The following is a 21,357-nucleotide window of genomic DNA, read 5'->3' on the forward strand; positions in this document are numbered from 1 at the left end:
AGTTTTTAGAGTCATTCACCAAAGTGACAAGAAAAACTTTGTCTGAAAATAATTTTTACAACAAACAGATCTTAGAGGCCACTCCCAACTAAATGTGTTCCCAGTTTGACAGCACAGACTGAATTGGGCTTACTGGGAGATCAGAGCGAAGTCATCAATTATCAGGCAGTAAGTCTCAGGGGTCTCTCCCATTGATCCAGAATGCTGCAGCTCGTGTACTAACGAGGATTGTTCCCTGGTATGTTGCCTGCTCCACTCCTCTTCCTGGTATGTTTCCTGCTTCCCGGTTTCTCTTGTGTGTTTTTCCCCATTTTGTTTTTTGCCCGTTGTGTTTTTACGTGAATTTTTTTTGGGACAGAAAATTTGTTTTGAAAAAAAATGTTGAACTTAAAATCTCTATTGATCATCACCGTGACTGATCGTGTGAATGAAACGGGTATGTTGATCCTAACCTTAAAAATCATGACAGTTGGAATAGGGGGTCAGGGGTTTTTCCAAACATTCAAAGCTTTGTACGAATCTTTTTTGGATGCTTGGAAGTGTTGGATCTACAAGGATAAAAGTGTCCCAGACCGAACATGAAGAGATACACCACGAGTACCACGACCACAAAGCAAAGCACTCACTGTTGTCTAGAGGCCCGACGGGGTCGGACCTTCCTCTGGTCATCTTTCTGAAGTCGTGTCCTTGTCTCCTGTCCTTCTGTCCCACCTCCTCACTGCAGGACGCCCTGCGTCCCGTCCGTCTCTGCAGCAGCTCCCTCCTCTTCCTTTTGGACAGAGGAAGGAGCTGAACGTACAGGATCCCACAAGACTCTGACCGCCAGCGCATCGGCCTTCTGTCCGCCTGTCCTCCAGCTTTGTCCTCCACCGTGAGCCACGATGCAGACTTCCTCCTCTCTTTCCCTCTCCACCGTTTCCACCCGTCTGTCCCGGCCTCGTCCTCCGTGACGGATTCCGACTTTCTGCGTTCTTTCTTCCCGCTGCTCTCGCTCTTCTTCCCCACCGTCTTCTCTTCTTCCTTCATTTGTCCACACGGTTCAGACTTCCTCCTCAGCATCTGTGTGTCTTTCCGGTCTGTTTTCTTCTTCTCCTCCTTCTTCTCTTCCTCATCTTCCTCCTCCTCCGCTCCGTGATATGGTTCACTCTTCCTCCTCCCCGTCCATCCCTCTTTCTCCTTCCATCTCTTCATCATCAGACTGCTGAGACGCTTCATCGGCAGCAAATCAGTTCATATAAAAGAACATAGACTGAAACTGATGTTGCTTTCTAACACAGACTGAGTCAGTTTGCTGACTTTCACAACTCTTTTATCTTGTTTTCTGTTGCAACATTTATCATTATCATTGTCTAATCACAATGAGTTAATTTCACAAAACAAATTCAGATAAATGTAAGAATCTATTACTCTGCAGCTAATCAATTTGAAGCAATAACCTATTAATTTAACAAATAACTGCACAAATTTAGAATTAAGTTAAATAAACATGTATGATGGGATGAAGCCAAGAGGAATAAAGCAATGAAGCCTAACTAAGGATTAATCCATAATTTATGTCATAAACCAAAATAAATTGAATTTAATCAAAAGATTAGTAACCTTAAACTGCACTAAAAAAAAAACATGATTAATTGAGATAATCATAAAGTACCGATATGAGTCAAATAAACTAAATCTATTTAAGGATGTCATTGAGCATAAATAAGAAATTAATTCAACGTCCAAGTAAAATTCAAAATCAGCAAACAAGAAAATAAAATTGTTCAGTTCGTGGAGAGGAGAAACATCCTCGAACTGCTTCTTTCCTTCTGGAGTCCAAGAAAGTGATAGAGACGGAGACGGAGACAGAGATAGAGTGATAGAGATAGTGATAGAGTGATAGAGTGATAGAGACAAAAAGGTCCTCTGAGCGTTTCAGCCCAGCAGAGTTTGTCCCTGTTGGCCACGCCTCCCTCTGCTGTCTACACTGCAAAAAATACACTTTTCATTGTTTCTGTTATTTTTGTTGATCCTTTGTACATTTATACGTTTATCAGAACTGCAGTTGGTGAAAAGATTTAACGCTGGGAGAGTGGAAAATAATCTTAATATGTGCTAATACTAATACATTTCTGATTTTCGGAGTTTTTTTTGACAGGAACTTTAGACGTCAGAGTAACTTTTTAAAAGTGAAGCACAACGTGAGAAAAAGCACGACGTGTTTTACAGTGTGTGAGGACAACAGCCCCTCCTCTGTGTTTCAGTTGGTTTAAAGTAGGATTATGAGTTCTAATATCAGGTCTGTGTGTGTGTGTGTGTGTGTGTGTGTGTGTGTGTGTGTGTGTGTGTGTTGTTCAAGTAGGTCACATGATTATTTTATGAAAGTATTTTTAGCAACTGAAGGGTTGTTGAGTGAAAACAGCTGAACATTAAACATTATCTGAGAGTGTGTGCGTGCGTGCGTGTGTGTCTGTGTGTGTGTGTGTGTGTGTACGCAAGTTTTAATGAAATAATCTTTAATATAAAACAAACTGCCGACAGCCTTTGAGAACACACACACACCGTACCTCTGGCCTTGTCTCTCTTGTTGCGGGTGAACAGTTTCATGCTCGCGGTGGAGGACGAGGGTTGCTGGTTTGAATCCCTGGAGGTGGACCTGAAAATTCCACTGAAACTAAGTCTGACACACACACACACACGCACACACACACACACACACACACACACACACACACACACACACACACACACACACAGTTATGAACTTCTTCTACTGATTCTGCTGCAGTCTGTGTCAGATGTGTCCGGTGTGTGTACCTGCGTTGAGACTTTGGTGGTGAATCCTGCAGAGGAGGTCCAATCGGGTCGGGGGAGATGGTTTTGGGGCAGCTGGAGCTCATCCTGAAGCTCGAGCTTCTGGCCGGAGAGGAGCTGAACGAAGCCCGATGGAAGAGGCTCCTGCTGGGGCTGGCAGAGCGGCTCAGAGAGCCCAACCCCTGGAGGACGGCAGGACACCTTACTGTGTGTGTGTGTGTGTGTGTGTAGGTGTTTGTGTGTTCTAGTAGAAGGACCTTGGTCTGACCTTGCTCCTGCCGGCTCTCGGAGCTGCAGCAGCGTCCCTCAGGACAGACATGTCCACGCTCTGTCCTGCAGAGGCACAGTATGACGCTGTCACTTCGTGTTATCATAAGATAATCAGGTAATTATTCAACATTAGTAAGGAAAAGGAAATCACCTTGAATTGATCCACTTGTTTAACGTCACCTGCAGTGTAATGCAGGGGTCTCAAACCCACGGGCCAGAACCAAAGGGTCCAACCCGTCCCCTGGAAGACTTTGTTGTCGTAGAATATCACAGTGTGAACGTGTCTTCTTGTCCTCCGCTCTGTCCCGGTTAGGCGTTATAATCCCAGGGTTAGAACGTTTGAAAATGAAAATAATTAAAGTAAGAACATATGTTTGAAACGTTTGAGTCTTTGACGTGTCGGAGTTCAAACTGCAGACTCAGTGGAAAGGTTCCTCTCCTGTTGCATCGTGGGAGTGTTGGGGGTAAACACAGATCAGATACTATCAGATAAACATCTGCTGAGGGAACAAATTCAGTATTTACTTTGGTCAGAGGTCACAAACGTAGTTTACCTTCCTGTGAGACAAAGATGAGAGGGTTTAATTCACCCAGTCATCATCATCAAACACACGCATTGTTTTTCTGTTGATTATTTTTCATTCGACACATTTTCTTCATCAGAAGGTTTTATATATATATATATATATTTAATTTACAGAACCAACAAATGTATTAAAATCCACAACTACAGGTCAAAGACCTGCAGTCAAATCCATCTTCTGTAAAACTACACAAGTATTGGCTGTTGTACTTTAAATAACATGAAGTAACTAAAAGTGTTGTGTAGAAAAACTGTCGTTGGTCATGTTTCACTGAAGATAATGTTCATTCAACATGTTTAAATATTGAAATCATAAATCTAACGTGAGAAATGTTCACTGACCTTTCTGTTCTTCAGCTTCCAGATCAATAATCCATCAATGTGTTCACTCTCCTGTCTCTCTCTCTCTCTGACACGCTCACCCTCCTGTCAGTTTTCTTTCTTCTACCTCCTCCTCTCTTTCTCTCCCTCCCTCCCTCCCTTTCTCTCACTTCCCGTTCTTTGACAGCGTGGAGGTAAATGTGCTCATAAAAGAGCCAATCAATGACAGCCCAGGCTTTACGACTGAACACCAGCAACAACAGTTTCTGTATTAATCTGCTTTTGATGGAACCACTAGAATCCCCTCAGTGACCAGATGGGCCACTCGAATGACCAAATAGGCTGCTAGAAGGACCACCTAAAGGACCACTAAAAACACCTAATGGGCCGCTAGAACCACCTCAATGATTGTGAGAAACACCTAATGGGACACGAGAAGCAAATGGATCCCAGATGTAATGGATTATGTGCTGATCCATTGACCTGGACAGCAGTAGCATGTCAGCACTTCTAGCTGTGCACGAAAAGGCCTGAGAAACACAAACACGACTCACAACTTTAATTGAAAGTTAACAAATGTATTTTCACATTAGTCCAAATATAAAAAGAACAAACCAAACTAAATACATAATAAACACAGGGGGCTTGAGCAGCAGCTCAGTCAATGGCAGTTCAGATGAACTTCACGCCTCCATCTGTCACGTAGAAGGCGCTGCTGCTGGAAGCCTTCGTCCTGGAGCCGGAGGAGGTGCAGGAGACGGTGAAGACTTGCCGTCTCCTCTGCTCCTTGCTGCCCCCTGCTGCGGCGGCCATGTTGTTTGCAGCCTCCTGCCTGGAGCACAGCAGCCGGTGGGTCACCAGCCGCTGCCAGGACCGACAGAGGTACGGCCGGTCGTAGTCAGAGGAGGAGCAGGTGGGTCCGTTGTAGCTCCTCCTGATGGCGTGGCAGGTGGCGAAGACGGTGATTCTATAATCCCTGAGAGGAGGAGCCGCAGGTTAGACTGATGTGATGTTACTGAGGTGTTGTTTCAACATGGTTCTCCTGAACAGTTTGTTTTTTCAACTTTGAGGGAATCTACTGGAGAGTTAAACATCCATCACTCAACACTTGTACCATCTGAAGGAGGTCTACAACCACCTAACAGACCACTAGTACCATCTGAAGGAGGTCTACAACCTTCTCAATGACAACTACAACCATCTAGCTGCTGACACTACCTGAGCAGTCGACCCAGCAGCTCCGCACACTTGTTGAGTTTCTCTTCCTGTTTGGCGACGCTGGCTCCGCCCTCGCATCGGTCCAGCCAATAGAAAGCAGAGATGCTGTCGATGACGAGGAGTGCGAGTCCAGGCCGAGACGACAGGGAAGTCTCCAGAAAGTGGAGGGTGAGAACGAGCTGGGACGAGGAGGAGCAGTGGACGACCAGGAGCCGAGAAAGACACAAACGCAACGCCGACTCATTGGAATCGTCCGGAGACGAGCCGGTAGAACGAGCTAAAGAAACACAGAGAGAGAGAGAGAGAGAGAGAGAGAGAGAGAGAGAGAGAGAGAGAGAGAGAGAGAGAGACACACAGAACCGATGACGTTAGATTCCCGACTGAATTTATTCCCAGTTGTGTGTGTGTGTGTGTGTTTGTTTGTGTGTACACGTACCAGCATTCAGTCGACTGTCAAGGATGCTGACTAGTCGTAACATGTCCAGACTGTAGTCGGTGTCCACAAACACAACGCCCACCTCTAGACCGCCTATCGCCACCGGCAACACGCAGCGACACAGCAGGTGGTAAAGCAACTCAGTCTTCCCTGAAACACACACACACAAGTGTCACAGGAAGTTCAAACCTGGTTATAGCATGTGTATTTCCTGTCAGGTGAGCTCACCTGTTCCCTCGGGTCCATGCAGCTCCACCACCTCACCTGTAAACACAAGCTGATCAGTCATCGCTCCTCTGGCACTGCCAGTAACAATCAATCAGAGTGGGTCCTTCATGTCATGTGACCTGTGCTGACAGGGAGGGGGCGTGGTCAGTCACCATGGTTGGGTCCTCCAAGTTCAGGAAACAGTTGAGGTTCAATGTCCTTCAGACAGCGACGGGCCTCCAGACGAGCAAAGAGCTGCAGACACATCACTGGTTATAGACCGTACCATCATGTCTCACTGGTTTTAATTGGTAGAGTAAAATTGGTCCTGTTTTTTCTGTATATCTGTAGACATAAATGCCTTTAACATATATGCATCAGCCATTGTTTAGAATTATTGAGAAAAGTATCTTTTTACCACCTAAACATGTTAGAAATTATCTATGCGAAAGATACAAAAACAGTTGCGTTTTCACTTTGTGAAATATCTGAATTGTTAAAGTTAATATATATTATTTGGATCAGAAATGTCCTGATAACATGTCAGTCAGATTCAACTCATTATCTTTCATAACCCCTCAAATGAAATAATAAATACATTTCACGCACAGTTGAGTTGTATTTTCTCTTTAAGTTGAAGGTCGACATCTTATTTTGAAAACCGGATGTTGTGTCACTTGGCTCTTCGCGCTAACGTCGTAAAACCCGATCTGGGCCGTTTGAATGCGTGTACTTGTAGAGGTAGTACTACGTGTACTATGTGTCCAACGTGTACTATGTGAATGTGTATAACGCGTGTTCAGTATCAGTCTTGTAAACGTGTTACTGCTCTTTGAAGCTGCAGCCATGTCTATACAAACACACATGTCACATACATATAAACATACAAACACACATATAACACACAGAAGTACATGAACTACGTGAACGTAAAGTTACGAGTTTACTTTCTGACCTGCGCGCCGCTTTCAGTCATTCCAGCACAGGCGTCGGTTGAGCTCACTTCCTGTTTATGTTTTTTTTTTTTTTTTTTTTTTTTTACCGTAATGGACACTAGTGACGTTACCGTAGTGTGCGTGCGCACTATTGCGGCTCCTCACTGATCCAGTCCGGCCCCAGTCCGGCTCCAGTCCGGCTCCTTGCGGATCCAGTCCGGCTTCAGTCCGACTCCAGTGCGGGTCTTCAGGTCTGATGACAGACACCGCTTCACCAGAACAGCCCACCAACAGATCCCTCCGCGGGGTCAGACACTTTTTGCACTCCACAAACACAGAAACTAGTCCGCGACAGACTTGGAGACACGGACGCATTTCAGACTCTACCTCCCAGTGAACGTGGCCTCTATCTGGGCGTAAGATATGAGTCGTGCCCGGTAAATGTTGCGGTCCCGATTGGATGTTTCTGGACCTACTTCTCCTGCTGTCGCTGACAGGCGGTGCTTCGGTCGCTCCAAACATGGCCTCCATGACGGAGCGACCGCTTCAACTTTAATTTTTCGCAATTCTTCAGCGCTAAATCGTGTTTTTTTCCCTGGCGCCCCTCGGGAATGTTCCCCCGGAACCTCGCATCCCCATGGCGGAGTGTTGAGGCAGAAGTTCTGCTGGGATCTAACGGATCGGTTTAAATAGAACGAGAGAAAACAGAATATCATCAAATCAGTAGGTTCTTGTTCTGCTTCCTCTCTGCTAGAGCTAACCTCTTCTCCTCTTCGGTCAGAACCGGGTCTACCTGGGCAGGATACCAGGATACCTGGGCTAGGGGGTACCTGGGCTAGGGGTACCTAGGCTAGGGGTACCTGGGCTAGAGGGCTCGTGTTCGCGAGGAGAAGAATGAGCGCGCGGAGCAGCTCGGTTCTGCAGCTAATAGCTAGCTGATGCTAAGCTAACAGGAAGCTAGCGGCTAACTGTTTTACTATTCAACATTTATTAAATAAATCATTTAATGTATTTACTTTAACCCTAAGTAAAGGTTCATAATACATTGTTAGGTTTCTGATGGAAGTATTTAATGTTCCTTTGAGAACTAACTAGTGTCATCAGGGTTCTGTTGTTAGGGTTCTGTCATCAGGGTTCTGTTGTCAGGGTTTCTGTCACCAGAGTTCTGTTGTTATGGTTCTGTCGTCAGGGTTCTGTTGTTAGAGTTCTGTGGTTAAGATTCTGTTGTCAGGGTTCTGTCATCAGGGGTTCTGGCGTGGTGGTTATTTTGTTTGGGTTCTGTCACCAGGGTTCTGTTGTTAGAGTTCTGTCACCAGGGTTCTGTTGTCAAGGTTCTGTCATCATCGGTTCTGTCATGGTGGTTGTTTTGATAGATTCTGTTATCAAGGTTCTGTTTTGAGGTCCTGTCATCAGGGTTCTGTCGTCAGAGTTTTGTCATCAGGGGTCTGTTGTTAAGTTCTGTCATCAGGGTTCTGTCATCAGGGGTTCTGTCGTGGTGGTTATTTTGTTTGGGTTCTGTCATCTGGGTTTTTGTCATCTAAACTTTTTTTTTTTACCCAGAATGCCGTCTGAGGCTCAGCCTCCCGTTACTCGGGCTGGACGCAGCGCTCAGCTGGCCAAAGCCGCTGCTACAAGCCCTGCCCCCGAGAGGCGGTCCCGCGGGCGACCTCGGAAAGATGCTCCTCCTACCCCACCTCCTCTTCCCTCCAGGTCCAGGAAGAAGTGAGTCTGGTACCACACGTTCTCACGTCAACGTTTTCTCCTAAAAGATGGTTCATGATCGACGTAAAGACGACAGGTTTTCATTTCTGGGGATTCATTTGTGATTCCATTTGACTTCAGTGTTGCGTCGGATTGCTAGACTCCATTTCTAATAACTTCAAAAGTCAACAATATTAAAATGCACAATGTTTTTTTTCAGGGCTGAGCACATTAATGCGTTAAAAAAGCGTTAACGTAGTAAGCATGTATTCTGTAGTTTCAGTTCTCAGCGAGCAGCGGTGCTGCCGCGAGCCGCTCCGCCTCACAAAGAGAAACACAGGCGGTCAGTCTCTCAGGAGCCTCACTGCAGGCTCCAAGTCCAGACTGAACATTAATGGATGCTCAAAGCTCCTGACCCTGCAGTCTGATCCACTATGGCAGAGCACTTTAAGTCAGGATCACTTCTGGATCTTTACTCTTCTCTCTAAGAGGAGAACTTTCCTCATATCACAAGATGTTCAGTGCACTTGTTCAAGCCAACACAGACTGGACTTTTCTCACCGAGGAAGAAAAACTGAACTGGAAACATGAAAAACACTTATTGCTTTTGTATGAAGTGAATCAATTGCTGGTCTTTAACGTACATCTTTAAGTTAAGCAAGAAGGAGTGGCTTGTCCCTCACAGGGACCCTTACTACTGAACAGACAGTTGTTCCCTGATAAAAGACAAATATTTCTTCTGGTATCTGTTTGCCCAGCCTTAGTTTTTATCAAACAAAATTTAATTTCATTAAGTTGTATTTATTCTAATCATTCCGATGATAAAGTAGTCAAATGACTATGAGGCAGGGATGTCAGTACCAGCTTGTTCATGTGCAGGGGGCGGAGTCGAGCCCAGGTAAAGGACCAAGAGAGCATGGACCCCCAGGAGAAGAACCCCCAGGAGAAGAACCCCCAGGAGAAGAACCCCCAGGAGAAGAACCCCCAGGAGAAGAACCCCCAGGAGAAAAAAACCCAGGAGAAAAAACCCCAGAACACAGGTGTGTCTGCTCGTTCTCTCTAACAGGTTTTGATTCAAAACAAGGAACGGAGAAAGCGAGACTATTAAATAAAGATATAAATTAAATTACAAACCTCTCTGAGCTTCAGTGTCAGTATCTATTGTAGTTATTGGACACCTCAGGATCAATTGTATTTAATGGATACCTCAGTTACTTTTGTTGACCCTCAGACATGTTGACCCCAGTATATCTCATGTTGGTGTGTTATGATTTATTTGTTGTCCTCAGAGGTGAATGAGAAGACAACAGGACGCCGTCGGTCCACCTCCAGGAGAAAATCCAATGCAAAACCCGAACAAGAAACTGAACCCAGCCAGGACCATCTCAGTCCGGACCCTGACCCGCCTCATCCTGACCCCACAGTCCCAGAGTTCAGCCCAGAACCAGCTCCTAGTGCTGAGAAGGAGGACAGAACCAGCTCTGCTCCTGCTGCCCCGCCCTCCGCCTCCAGCCCAGGACCAGCTTCCAGTCCTGGGGAAGAACCTCCAGTCAGTTCCCCGGCCCCGGACCTGGACTTGAGTCTGGTTGCCACCCCCGAACCAGATCCTGTGGAGGTGGACCGTCTCAGCCCCGAACCTGATCCCGTGGAGGTGGACCGTCTCAGTCCCGGACCAGATCCCGTGGAGGTGGACCGCCTCAGCCCCGAACCTGATCCTGTGGAGGTGGACCGCCACAGCCCTGAACCAGATCCTGTGGAAGTGGACCGCCTCAGCCCCGAACCAGATCCTGTGGAGGTGGACCGCCACAGCCCCGAACCTGATCCTGTGGAGGTGGACCGCCACAGCCCCGAACCTGATCCTGTGGAGGTGGACCGCCACAGCCCCGAACAAGATCCTGTGGAGGTGGACCGCCACAGCCCCGAACCAGATCCTGTGGAAGTGGACTGCCTCAGCCCCGAACCTGATCTTGTCGAGGTGGGCCGCCACAGCCCCGAACCTGATCCTGTGGAGGTGGACCGCCTCAGCCCCGGACTCAGGGATACGGTTCCTGTGGAGGCAGAGGGCACAGAGCCGATTCCCTGCTTCAGTCCTCCGATCTCCCCCTGCCCTCAACTGGAGGATGAGGACTCGCTGTCCCCTCTCTTCCAGCTATCGGAGGACTCTGGGTGCTCGCCCTCCCCCAGCCTGGGTCACACCAAAAAACGGTGAGAGCAGTAAATTCAGGTGACTGTTGTTTGTTTCTTTGGGTTTCTCCTAGCGAGGTCACATGACCATACTCAACCCTCTTGGAGGTGTGTGCCCTAAACCCGACAAGGCCGCGCTTCAACCAACTTAAATTCCAAAGTTCTTAAAGCCGCTCTCTTGCCCGCAGACTGAAGCGGTGCGCCTTCTGTTACGGCGGCGAGGAGCCCCCCCTGGGTCAGGGCCGCCTGGTGGTGTTCGGCCCAACGCCCGGCTACATCCCGCTGCACATCCTGAACCGCCGCGCCTCCTCCGACCGGGACAACGACTGCCACGATCACTGCTACAGGGGAGACCAAGCCCCACCCACGTAAGTCACCTCTTCCTCTTTACCCCTGAACAAAAAGTCAAATGTTTAATCTCAGACTCACTGATATTAATTGTGTGTGTGTGTGTGTGTATTGTGTATAGGTGCAGCAGTCCAGAACAGTGTGGTGAGTACTCTCTCTTCATACTAAGACGGTTCAGACTCCAGGACTTTGAGGCTAATGTTAGCCAGCGCTCACCTGTTGGCGTTGTTTGCTTGGACCTTTTCTCAGCTTCTGTTTGCGCTCATATCAATTCTTACATTTGAGAGATTCTCCTTGTGTATGATATTTTGATTTTGGGGTTAAGGTGTACCCCCTAATCCAGGTTTCAGGTATAATCCCTAATCCGGGTTCTTGATGACGTGTCCGTGTTCTGCTCACGTTTCAGACGGAGAGTCTTCCTCAGAGTTCGTGGAGCAGCTCGGACCCGTGGGCCTTCCTCATGACATCAACGTCCAATCACTGTTCGACCCCACAGGTACAAGACGTGACTTCTTTTTACAAAGTCTTGAATGTTTTCAAGATGTTAGAAAAAGATTTAATTGTGTCTCTGCGTGTGTCTGTCTCTGTCACCCTGTGTGTGTCTCACTGTGTGCGTGTGTCTGTCTGTCTCTCTGTGTGTGTAGGTCAGTGCTGTGCTCATCTGCAGTGTGCCTCCTGGTCAGAGGGGGTGTGTCGTGGTGAGGGCCAATCGCTGCTCTACGTGGACAAAGCCATCGACTCAGGAAGCACACAGGTGTGTTTGTTGCCTGACAAATAACCACATACACACACGCACTGTCTGCAGACTTGCTAAGCTCCGCCCCCCCTTGCTATTCTCCACCCCCTCTTACCTGTCTCCAGGTGTGTGCATTTTGCCGTCGGCTTGGAGCATCGCTGCGTTGCCAGGAGACGAGCTGTGGGCGGAGCTTCCACTTCCCCTGTGCTGCTGCTGCTGGAGTTCACCAGGACTGGACCCACAGACACACACTGTGTAGCAGACACACACACGCAGGTACACACACAGACACACACAATCAGGTATACACAAACACATGGGACTTGGTGTGCAATTGTGTGTACTTGTGTCCACAGTGTCGTCACAATGTGTGTTGTGTTGGAGTGGTGACATCAGCGGTCTGTTGATGTGTTGTTGCTGTGGGAACTGTTACCATGGCAGCTGCCTGGACCCCCCTCTGGCCGCCTCCCCTCTCTGCCGGGCCGGCTGGCAGTGTCCTCCATGTCGAGTGTGTCAGAGCTGCAGGTAACACACACACACTCTTATGCTACGTTCACACCAAATGTTGCGTCTACCATCTACAGTTGTCGCGCCACAAAAAAAAAAGTGTGTTCACACCAAAAGCAGCATGACTAATCGAGGTGCCACAAAGGGGGCGTGGCTTATCTCTGTGGCTCCTCTCCAGGAAAAGATTTTTTTTTTTTAAGAGCAAATTTTTTAATTGAGAGAAAAAGGACACAAATTTACCTCCATACGACTCCAGGAACTGCGTCTGGCTTATCACTGTGAAACTAGTTACTGTTTTCAGCCATACACAATAAAAATAACCATTTCAAGTTGCGCGACGTGTCGCGCCCAACGCTCTGTTTGCTCTGCGGCAAACTTGCTGTTTTTGTCGCCTCAAACACGTCTCTTGCGCAGCCCGCTGGAAAAGTCGCGTCTACGCAGCTGTTCATTGAGTTTGCGTGTAATCTGGTCGCGTGACCTAATTTTGTTGCGTTTTGTGTGAGCACAGCATTAGACACACACAGCTCTTCCACAATAATAATTGTGTGTGTGTGTGTGTGTCAGGTTGCGAGGGGACGATGGTGTGTTGCTCGTGTGTGACCGCTGTGATAAATCCTATCACACACACTGTCTCACGCCTCCTCTGACCGGAACGCCCAGCCCCGGGTGGAGATGCAAGGTGAGTGTGTGTGTGTGTGTGTGTGTGTGTGTGTGCGCAAGCGAGAGTGAATGAGTGTGTGTGTGTGTGTGTTAAACCTTTTTCTTCTCTAGAACTGCAGAATCTGTCGCCGCTGTGGTGTGAGGTCATCAGGCCAGTGGGCCAATAACCCATTTCTGTGCGAGGCATGTGACCTGCCCTGCCCGCTCTGCGACCTCGACACGCCACAAGACCATGTGACCTGTTCCTGTTGCTACAGGTAAGAGCTCACAGTTACTTCCTGTTGCAATTTCAAAAATTGAGCTTCCATTTGTGAATTTAAAATATTATGTAAAATCAAGAAAATGACCTCAGACCCTAGAGGGTCCAAGTCTTCTGCTGCTATCTGAGAGGTTTCATGAGATAACTTTTCAGATTTCTATGCCACAGAATGATTTAAGATACAAGAGACAAACATGCACGTTTCATTGTTTGTGTTGGGTCCAGGTGTGTCCATACGGAGTGTATCGTCCAGGCTGGGGAGGGCAGGGCGCGGTCTGAAGATTACGTCTGCACGACCTGCAGGCCTCAAGAAGCGGCTCCAGTCCCCCACACTCCAATCTCATACAGTCCTACCCCGGCACTGCCCCTCAGTCCCACAGAGGCATCAACCATTAGTGTTACCACTCATACCCCAGTCCAGCTTCTGAGCTCAGAGCCACCACAGAGTCCTGTACCGTTCAACCCTGAACCCACAGAGCTCCAACAGAGTCCTGCACCATCTCCTTGTAGACCCACAGATCTCCAACAGAGTCCTACACCATCTCCCTCTGAACCCACAGACCTCCAAAAGAGTCCTGCACCATCTCCTTGTAGACCCACAGATCTCCAACAGAGTCCTTCACCATCTTCCTCTGAACCCACAGATCTCCAACAGAGTCCTGCACCATCTCCCTCTAAACCCACAGAACTCCAAAACAGTCCTGAGCCATCTCCATGTAGACCCACAGATCTCCAACAGAGTCCTGCACCATCTCCCTCTGAACCCACAGAGCCCCAAAAGAGTCCTGAACCCACAGAGCCCCAAAAGAGTCCTGAACCCACAGAGCCCCAAAAGAGTCCTGAACCCACAGAGCTCCAAAAGAGTCCTTCACCATCTCCCTCTGAACTCACAGAGCTCCAAAAGAGTCCTTCACCATCTCCCTCTGAACCCACAGAGCTCCAAAAGAGTCCTTCACTATCTCCATGTAGACCCACAGATCTCCAACACAGTCCTGCACCATCTCCTTCTGAACCCACAGAGCTCCAAAAGAGTCCTGAACCCACAGAGCTCCAAAACAGTCCTGAACCATCTCCTTGTAGACCCATAGAGCCCAAACAGAGTCCTGCACCATCTCCCTCTGAACCCACAGAGCTCCAAAAGAGTCCTGAACCATCTCCTTGTAGACCAACAGATCTCCAACAGAGTCCTGCACCATCTCCCTCTGAACCCACAGAGCTCCAAAAGAGGCCTGAGCCATCTCCATGTAGACCCACAGATCTCCAACACAGTCCTGGACCATCTCCTTCTGAACCCACAGAGCTCCAAAAGAGTCCTGAACCCACAGAGCTTCAAAAGAGTCCTGAACCATCTCCCTCTGAACCCACAGAGCTCCAAAAGAGTCCTGAACCATCTCCATGTAGACTCACAGATCTCCAACAGAGTCCTGCACCATTTCCTTGTAGACCCACAGATCTCCAACAGAGCCCTGCACCATCTCCTTGTAGACCTACAGATCTCCAACAGAGTCCTGCACCATCTCCTTGTAGACCTACAGATCTCCAACAGAGTCCTGCACCATCTCCCTCTGAACCCACAGAGCTCCAAAAGAGTCCTGAACCCACAGAGCTCCAAAAGAGTCCTGAACCATCTCCTTGTAGACTCACAGATCTCCAACAGAGTCCTGCACCATCTCCCTCTGAACCCACAGAGCTCCAAAAGAGTCCTGAATCATCTCCTTGTAGACCAACAGATCTCCAACAGAGTCCTGCACCATCTCCCTCTGAACCCACAGAGCTCCAAAAGAATTCTGAACCATCTCCTTGTAGACACACAGAGCTTCAAATGAGTCCTGCACCATCTCCCTCTGAACCCACAGAGCTTCAAATGAGTCCTGCGCCATCTCCTTGTAGACACACAGATCTCCAACAGAGTCCTGCACCATCTCTTTGTAGACCCACAGGTCTCCAACAGAGTCCTGCACCATCTCCTTCTGAACCAACAGAGCTCCAAAAGAGTCCTGATTCCACAGAGCTCCAAAAGAGTCCTGAACCATCTCCTTGTAGACCCACAGAGCTTCAAATGAGTCCTGCACCATCTCCCTCTGAACCCACAGAGCTCCAAAAGAGTCCTGAACCCACAGAGCTCCAAAAGAGTCCTGAACACACAGAGCTCCAAAAGAGTCCTGAACCCACAGAGCTCCAAAAGAGTCCTGAACCCACAGAGCTCCAAAAGAGTCCTGAACCCACAAAGCTCCAAAAGAGTCCTGAATCATCTCCTTGTAGACCCACAGATCTCCAACAGAGTCCTGCACCATCTCCCTCTGAACCCACAGAGCTCCGAAAGAGTCCTGAACCCACAGAGCTCCAAAAGAGTCTTGCACCATCTCCATGTAGACCCACAGATCTTCAACAGAGTCCTGAACCATCTACCTCTGAATCCACAGAGCTCCAAAAGAGTTCTGAACCATCTCCCTCTGAACCAACAGAGCTCCAAAAGAGTCCTGCACCATCTCCTTGTAGACCCACAGATCTCCAACAGAGTCCTGCACCATCTCCTTGTAGACCCACAGATCTCCAACAGAGTCCTGAACCATCTCCTTGTAGACCCAGGGAGCTCCAACAGAGTCCTGAACCATCTCCCTGTGGACCCACAGAGCTCCAACAAATACATACACCCTCTCACTTTAATCAACCCTCTCACCCTAAACTTGCAGAGCTCCAGGAAAGTCCCTCACAATCTCACCTTGATCCTACAGAGCTCCTGGATTGCCACAATTTGTCTCAAGTCAATCCAATAGAGCTTCAACAAATACCTACCCAGAAGCAGGGCGACCCAACACAGACACAGCACGATATACCATGTAGTCCTACTGACATCATCATCACACAGCCTCGGCACAGTCCCCCACCAAAAAGGCATAGTCCGATCTCACATTGTCCTGCACAAGTTGACACATCACCTCCACAGAGTCCTATACATGATGCTGCACATACACTGGACCAGGAGAGCCCTGGATCAACCGGCTTTGCTGGGCTGCAATGTGGACCTTCGTGGGACATTTCTACACTGGACCGGGACCTTTCGCACGGTTACTGTAGGCCTTCACAGACAGTAAGAAGACACGCCTCACTGAGGCCCATTTCAGCTCCATGTAGCCCATCGCCATCCCCACCCAGAGCCTCACAGTATAGTCTGTCTCTTCCCGCTAGCCCAGTACAGGCCAACTCCTCAAAGCCTTTCAAGCCTTTACATCTTAGCCTTCTTCCTGTTCAGATTGCTACCCAGTCACGAGTCACAAAGGAAGGCAACCAAACCAGTACCACAGAGCATAGTCCAACGCAGCTCAGTCCGAACCTTAATGGACAACCATTGGAAAGTAGTTCCACGTCAGACCTATCCATAATGCCCCCTGTTGGCCATGGCACGGATGGTAAACTTCCAAACCAGCGTGCTTCTGTTCAGAGTAGCATTCTGAGCTCTGACCATTCTAGCCCCCATCTCAGTCCTGCCATGCCCACACCAGAAAGCCTTGTTCACATTAGCACTTCAATGGAACACAGTAGCCTAACTTTGCCACCTTGTGCTCATGACAGCCCATCATGCTGCACAGAAGCTATTAAAGGTAGAGCCAGCCCCATACCGTTCCAAAATAGCTTAGCTAATGCAAGCCCCAAACGTACCAGTCAAACGCCTACAATTCCCTTGAGCTCTGATCAGGCCTGTGTTAGCTCCATGCCAGTGGAGACCACAGAGACTAGCCCCTCAACAGAACCAGCTAGCCCTGGACCGCTAACAGCCAGCTACTACACGCAAAGAATCAGCCCATCGGCATCACCTGTTAGGTCCTTAACACAACCAGGTAGCCCCTCAGCAGTACTGGCTGGATCCAGCCACACCATCTCATGTCAGAATGAGGATATGGCAGTAGATGTTGACCAAAACAGGCTTTCTATTCAGTCAGAAACTAGTCCCGGTCATCCTATCTTCTCTCTGCACAGTAGAGTTCATCCTAGCCCTACTCGTGCTTGCCCAGGCAACACAGAAGCTAACGCTGCGTACAGTTTAACGGGCTCCAAACAAGAGAGCACTAGTCCCCTTGTCTGTAGTTTTTCAGAGCTTGCACAGACTCGGGCAAGCCAAAGTCCCAAACATCCTGATCAGTCAAGTCCCTCACATGTCCAAACTACCTGCAGTCCTTCTGCTTCTTCTCGGAGTCCTTCTCCAGTACGGACAACCCTCATACATACTAGCTTTAGTCCTCCACACTGTAGGCCGACTGATTCTAGCCCAGCGAGTAGTCCTGTGAGCCACAGTCCTCGCTCTGCTAGCATTACTGATGTTAATGTCAGCCACAGTCCCCTATGCTCTAGTCCTGCTGGACAAGCTGTTCCTGTTCACACACAAAGCACCTGTAATAGTGCCCACTCAGGCCCAGTCCAAAGTCGGACTCCCTCATTAGCTAGCACGACATCCAGCAGCCCTGCACATGCTACTGTATCTTGTGTTAGCCCACCTCACAGTCCAGCTCAGGCAAGTGAAACGTATCATAGCCCCACAGGTAGCCCCAATTATAGCCAAGCTCAGGACCCTGGAACCAGTTTTAGCCTGATTGTGGCACAGCTGAGCCCTTCTTTGACGAGCTCAAGTCTTGATGTGGACGTGGTGGTCAGTTCCACAGAACAAAGCTCTGTTCTTCCCAGAGTGGTCCAGCTTGATTCTGGTCTTGTTGAACCTACAGACAGTATTAGACAGACAAGCCATGCACCTGCCAGTTCTCTATGTGATGACTCATCTGCTGTTAGTCCCAAACAGGTCAGCCAGTCCTCAGCTAGTCCTCTCCCTACCCCCCACACGCTTGCAGGCAAAAGTCAACAAAGCCCTTCCTTGGAAAGCCCCGCGTATCAAAGACCAGCCACCCCTCTTGATGCTACTTCCACTCTGGCTAGTCCGAGCACTGTCCATTCAAGTCCCACTCAGGATCACACTGCAATGCCTAGCACTAGCCACGTAAGTGAAGTTAGCCCTCCTCAGGCGAGCTCTGTGCACAGTAGTCCAGTTGCTAGTCCGGTTTGTGGCCCTGTGCAGCCAGAGGCTAGTCCTAGTCCTGGACCAGGTACCCCAGTGAGTTGTGAGGCTCATGCTGGTCCCCATTCAGTGAGTCCTGCTGTTGCTACCCACGGGCAGTCTGAAACCAGCCATAGTCCTGGTCTTACTAGGCCTGTGCAGCCTGATGCTGGTCCTCGTCCTACAGGCCACTCTGTTTCCACTGAGAGGGAGTCTTCAGTCACTGCGGGTGAGTATCAGGGAGACTTTTACAAGACAACATGTCATGTATGGCACATCGAACAGTGTGGTTTAAAAATCAGGTGTTTTCTATAGTTTATAACATTGCCTTTCTCTAGATGTCATCATGGTGGAGGAGCAGGAAAAGACTGAGGAGCAGCAGCAGGAGGAGGAGAAGGTGAAGGAGGAGGAGGAGATGCAGAGAGAAGCACCAAAGTGGGAGAAGCCTCACCAGACAACAAAGGAGAGTCCAGAATATGCAGAACCGGACCATGAGGAGAAAGATGACCCGAATAGCAGCTCAAACTGCCCCCCTTTAGGTAGGAAGCAGCAGAATGGAGTTTGGCTCGATCAAGGCGATGTGATTGCAACTGCTCGACACTCCAAATAACGTCTCGCAAATTAGGCATCAATACGGCAGCATAGATATTTACTTCATGTGTGACTATAAAAATGATATAAACTCACCGTCTTATAAGACGTTTACTCTAAGGACGCCTACAATAATGTTTTCTTCCATGATTCACCCGTCAGGAACGTTTAGAGAACCTCAATGTTGATATGTATATAAACACAAATACACGGTAGTGTGCAAAATTCAGTTCTTTGCATTGACTTTGTGACCATCCGCTTTGGTATTGTGAGAACGTCATATTGTTTATCTGAGGTAAGGAGAGCTGACGTGTGTTTCTTCTTCTCTCTGAAGCCACCCAGCTGGGATCTGTCCTGAATGAAGACCCCCGGTCAGCTCCTCCAATCCCTCTACTCGTCACGCCACACTTGGCCTTACCTCCCCAACAGCCCTCCGACTTCCCTCCATCTTCACTTCCTGCCTCACCACAGGCTCCTTCTCCTCGAGCTGGCTCTCAGGAGGCCTCCCCGCACAGGACTGCCTTACTCCCCTCCTGCTCCCCCAATACTCTGCCTCTGGAAGAAGAACTGAGCGATCAAAGTAAAGTGTTAAAGGAGGAGGCGGGGCTCCAGGAACAAACTGTTTTCTGTCCTGTGACATCAGCGGATGATGACAGCCAATCACAGAGTCAGTTTGAACTCACCAAAGATAAGCACCAATCAAATGCTGAGCCTTTAGGGAGGGAGGAGGCGGAGCCAATAGCTACAGACGGGGCCACTTCCGAGGTGGTTGCTGGGCAACAGCCAATGAGGGAGATGCAGAATGCAGAGGACGAGGAACAAGGAAAGGATGCGAGCGCCGAGCAGGAGGACACATCGGAAGTGGAGGAGGAGCCTGTGAGCCCTGTGCTGGAGCTGGACTTAGACATTGAGGTGATGGCGCTGATGAGCTCCTCCTCCCCTCCGCCCTCCCTCCTGCACCCCTCCTCCCCGAGCCCACCTCCCTTCTCCCGTCGCAGGCCTCCTCCCTGCTCCACCAGGCCATCGGACGACCTCGCCATCCGCCTCAGACAGTCTCCCTTCTCTACTGAGGCCTCACCCGAGACCTCACCCGCCAGATCTCCCGTAACCCCGCCTCCTCTCTCCCCGCCGGCCAGGGAGTCGTTCCCTCTTTCAAAGGTAAACGAGAGGCGGCCATTTTCTCCTCCTAGTTGCTCACTACAGGACACTGTTGTGGGTCAAAATAGAGTCTTTTGCAGGTAAAAATGTCCCGATGCTCAAACAGCAAGAAGTGGTTTGTATCTCGACTTGAGATACCAAGAAAAACTCTGTATCAGATGGCACTTAGTAACTTCCACGACGCACAGATCACAGCAGAGACTGAATGAAGGTTTCTTACTCCACGTCAACTTTATTCATAACACCGACAGGTTTACAAATAAACTTGGGTTGGTCCCAGTCTATCAGACAACGAGCAAAATGTTTTATTACAGCACTCAAGCGCTGTAAAGCACTGTACATCTATATTATCTCTCGACTCTTTAGTGTTTTCTCCTCCTAGTGTGACGTGTCCTCCTGGTCTTCTCTTGACTACCCTCTCCCGGTGTTCCCCTCCTGGTGATTGACCTCTCCTGGTTTCTTTTCTGTCCCCAGGCTGCTCCCATCACTGTGCTCCCCCTTACTCCTAAAATTGGAATGGGGAAACCGGCCATCTCCAAGAGGAAGTTCTCCCCTGGCAGAGCCAGGCTCAAACAGGTTTGTGACCTTTGACCTCTTGTTTAGTTTCAGTTTAGTTGAATTGATTTTTTTGTGCCTGTTGAGTTCATGTAGCTGCATTATGCCCCGCCCCTCAGGGGTCATGGTGGAGCCACCCCAGGGTGCTCAGCCCGCCCTCGCCCTCCCAGGATTCCATGGGAGAGGACAGCCTCAAGCCCCGCCCACTGGACACGCCCCTCTGGAGCATTAAAGTGGTAAAGAAGCGCAACCGAACTCTGAAATCTGCAGTGTTTGATGGCTGATGTTAACTCCGACCTTCCTCCCTCGTTTCCTTCCTCCCTCGTTCCCTTCCCCTTCTCTCCCGACTCAGGGTCGTGGTTCAGGGTTTCCAGGGAGGAGGAGGTCCAGAGGAGGAGGTCTTGGAGGAGGAAGAGGAGGAAGAGGAAGGAGCCGCCTGAAGACTCAGGACTGTTTGACTACGTCACCTGGAGTAAGAACACACACACACACACATACCACACCGCACACATACACACAAAGGATATTAACAAATGTGATGTGTGTGTCAGTGTGTGTATGTGGAGCCGGTCCAGCCAAAGGAGGAAGAGGAGAACTCGATGCACAACACGGTGGTGATGTTCTCCACCTCGGACCACTTCACCCTCAGACAGGTAAACTCTCACCTGAGCCCTTTAAGAAGATAATGTGATTCCTCATCAATATGTGTCCAACACTGTGCGTGTGTGTGTGTGCGCGCGCAGGACATGTGTGTGGTGTGCGGGAGCTTCGGCCAAGGTGCTGAAGGCCGACTGTTGGCCTGTTCTCAGTGCGGACAGTGTTACCATCCCTACTGCGTGAACGTCAAGGTC

General features: G+C 49.1%; 2 protein-coding genes across 3 annotated transcripts in view; one reads left to right on the forward strand and one right to left on the reverse strand.

The window, feature by feature from the left end:
• Positions 1 to 4,517: 4,517 nt before the first annotated feature.
• On the reverse strand, positions 4,518 to 6,822 carry xrcc2 (X-ray repair complementing defective repair in Chinese hamster cells 2). 2 transcript variants are annotated; one of them, XM_068581376.1, is made up of 6 exons: positions 6,784 to 6,822; positions 6,002 to 6,083; positions 5,850 to 5,885; positions 5,622 to 5,771; positions 5,186 to 5,462; positions 4,518 to 4,943 (listed from the first exon to the last, which is right to left on the reverse strand). In XM_068581376.1, exons 1-6 carry the CDS (start codon positions 6,802 to 6,804, stop codon positions 4,640 to 4,642), a joined length of 870 nt encoding a protein of 289 aa, XP_068437477.1. In that variant the 5' UTR covers positions 6,805 to 6,822; the 3' UTR covers positions 4,518 to 4,639. The 2 variants fall into 2 exon arrangements, with proteins under 2 accessions (XP_068437477.1, XP_068437478.1); XM_068581377.1 differs by lacking the exon at positions 5,850 to 5,885 and having other exon boundaries at positions 5,886 to 6,083; positions 6,784 to 6,802.
• A 251-nt stretch (positions 6,823 to 7,073) lies between these two features.
• The window catches only part of LOC137789088 (histone-lysine N-methyltransferase 2C-like), a 37,478-nt gene continuing 23,194 nt past the window's right edge, over positions 7,074 to 21,357 (forward strand). Inside the window, exons 1-20 of the mRNA XM_068582341.1 lie at positions 7,074 to 7,486; positions 8,324 to 8,485; positions 9,344 to 9,504; positions 9,754 to 10,669; positions 10,837 to 11,016; positions 11,118 to 11,140; positions 11,403 to 11,492; positions 11,641 to 11,750; positions 11,858 to 12,008; positions 12,089 to 12,257; positions 12,804 to 12,918; positions 13,011 to 13,156; positions 13,384 to 18,431; positions 18,541 to 18,741; positions 19,128 to 19,951; positions 20,426 to 20,527; positions 20,626 to 20,742; positions 20,859 to 20,978; positions 21,058 to 21,159; positions 21,250 to 21,354. Coding sequence (XP_068438442.1) covers positions 8,325 to 8,485; positions 9,344 to 9,504; positions 9,754 to 10,669; positions 10,837 to 11,016; positions 11,118 to 11,140; positions 11,403 to 11,492; positions 11,641 to 11,750; positions 11,858 to 12,008; positions 12,089 to 12,257; positions 12,804 to 12,918; positions 13,011 to 13,156; positions 13,384 to 18,431; positions 18,541 to 18,741; positions 19,128 to 19,951; positions 20,426 to 20,527; positions 20,626 to 20,742; positions 20,859 to 20,978; positions 21,058 to 21,159; positions 21,250 to 21,354 — 8,841 coding nt within the window. The 5' untranslated portion in view covers positions 7,074 to 7,486; position 8,324. The remainder of the gene's footprint in view (positions 7,487 to 8,323; positions 8,486 to 9,343; positions 9,505 to 9,753; positions 10,670 to 10,836; positions 11,017 to 11,117; positions 11,141 to 11,402; positions 11,493 to 11,640; positions 11,751 to 11,857; positions 12,009 to 12,088; positions 12,258 to 12,803; positions 12,919 to 13,010; positions 13,157 to 13,383; positions 18,432 to 18,540; positions 18,742 to 19,127; positions 19,952 to 20,425; positions 20,528 to 20,625; positions 20,743 to 20,858; positions 20,979 to 21,057; positions 21,160 to 21,249; positions 21,355 to 21,357) is intronic.

Source organism: Clinocottus analis, unplaced genomic scaffold, assembly GCF_023055335.1.
Source record: "Clinocottus analis isolate CAN_PGR_092001 unplaced genomic scaffold, fCliAna1.0.p SCAF_18, whole genome shotgun sequence".
Classification (NCBI taxonomy): Eukaryota; Metazoa; Chordata; class Actinopteri; order Perciformes; family Cottidae; genus Clinocottus; species Clinocottus analis.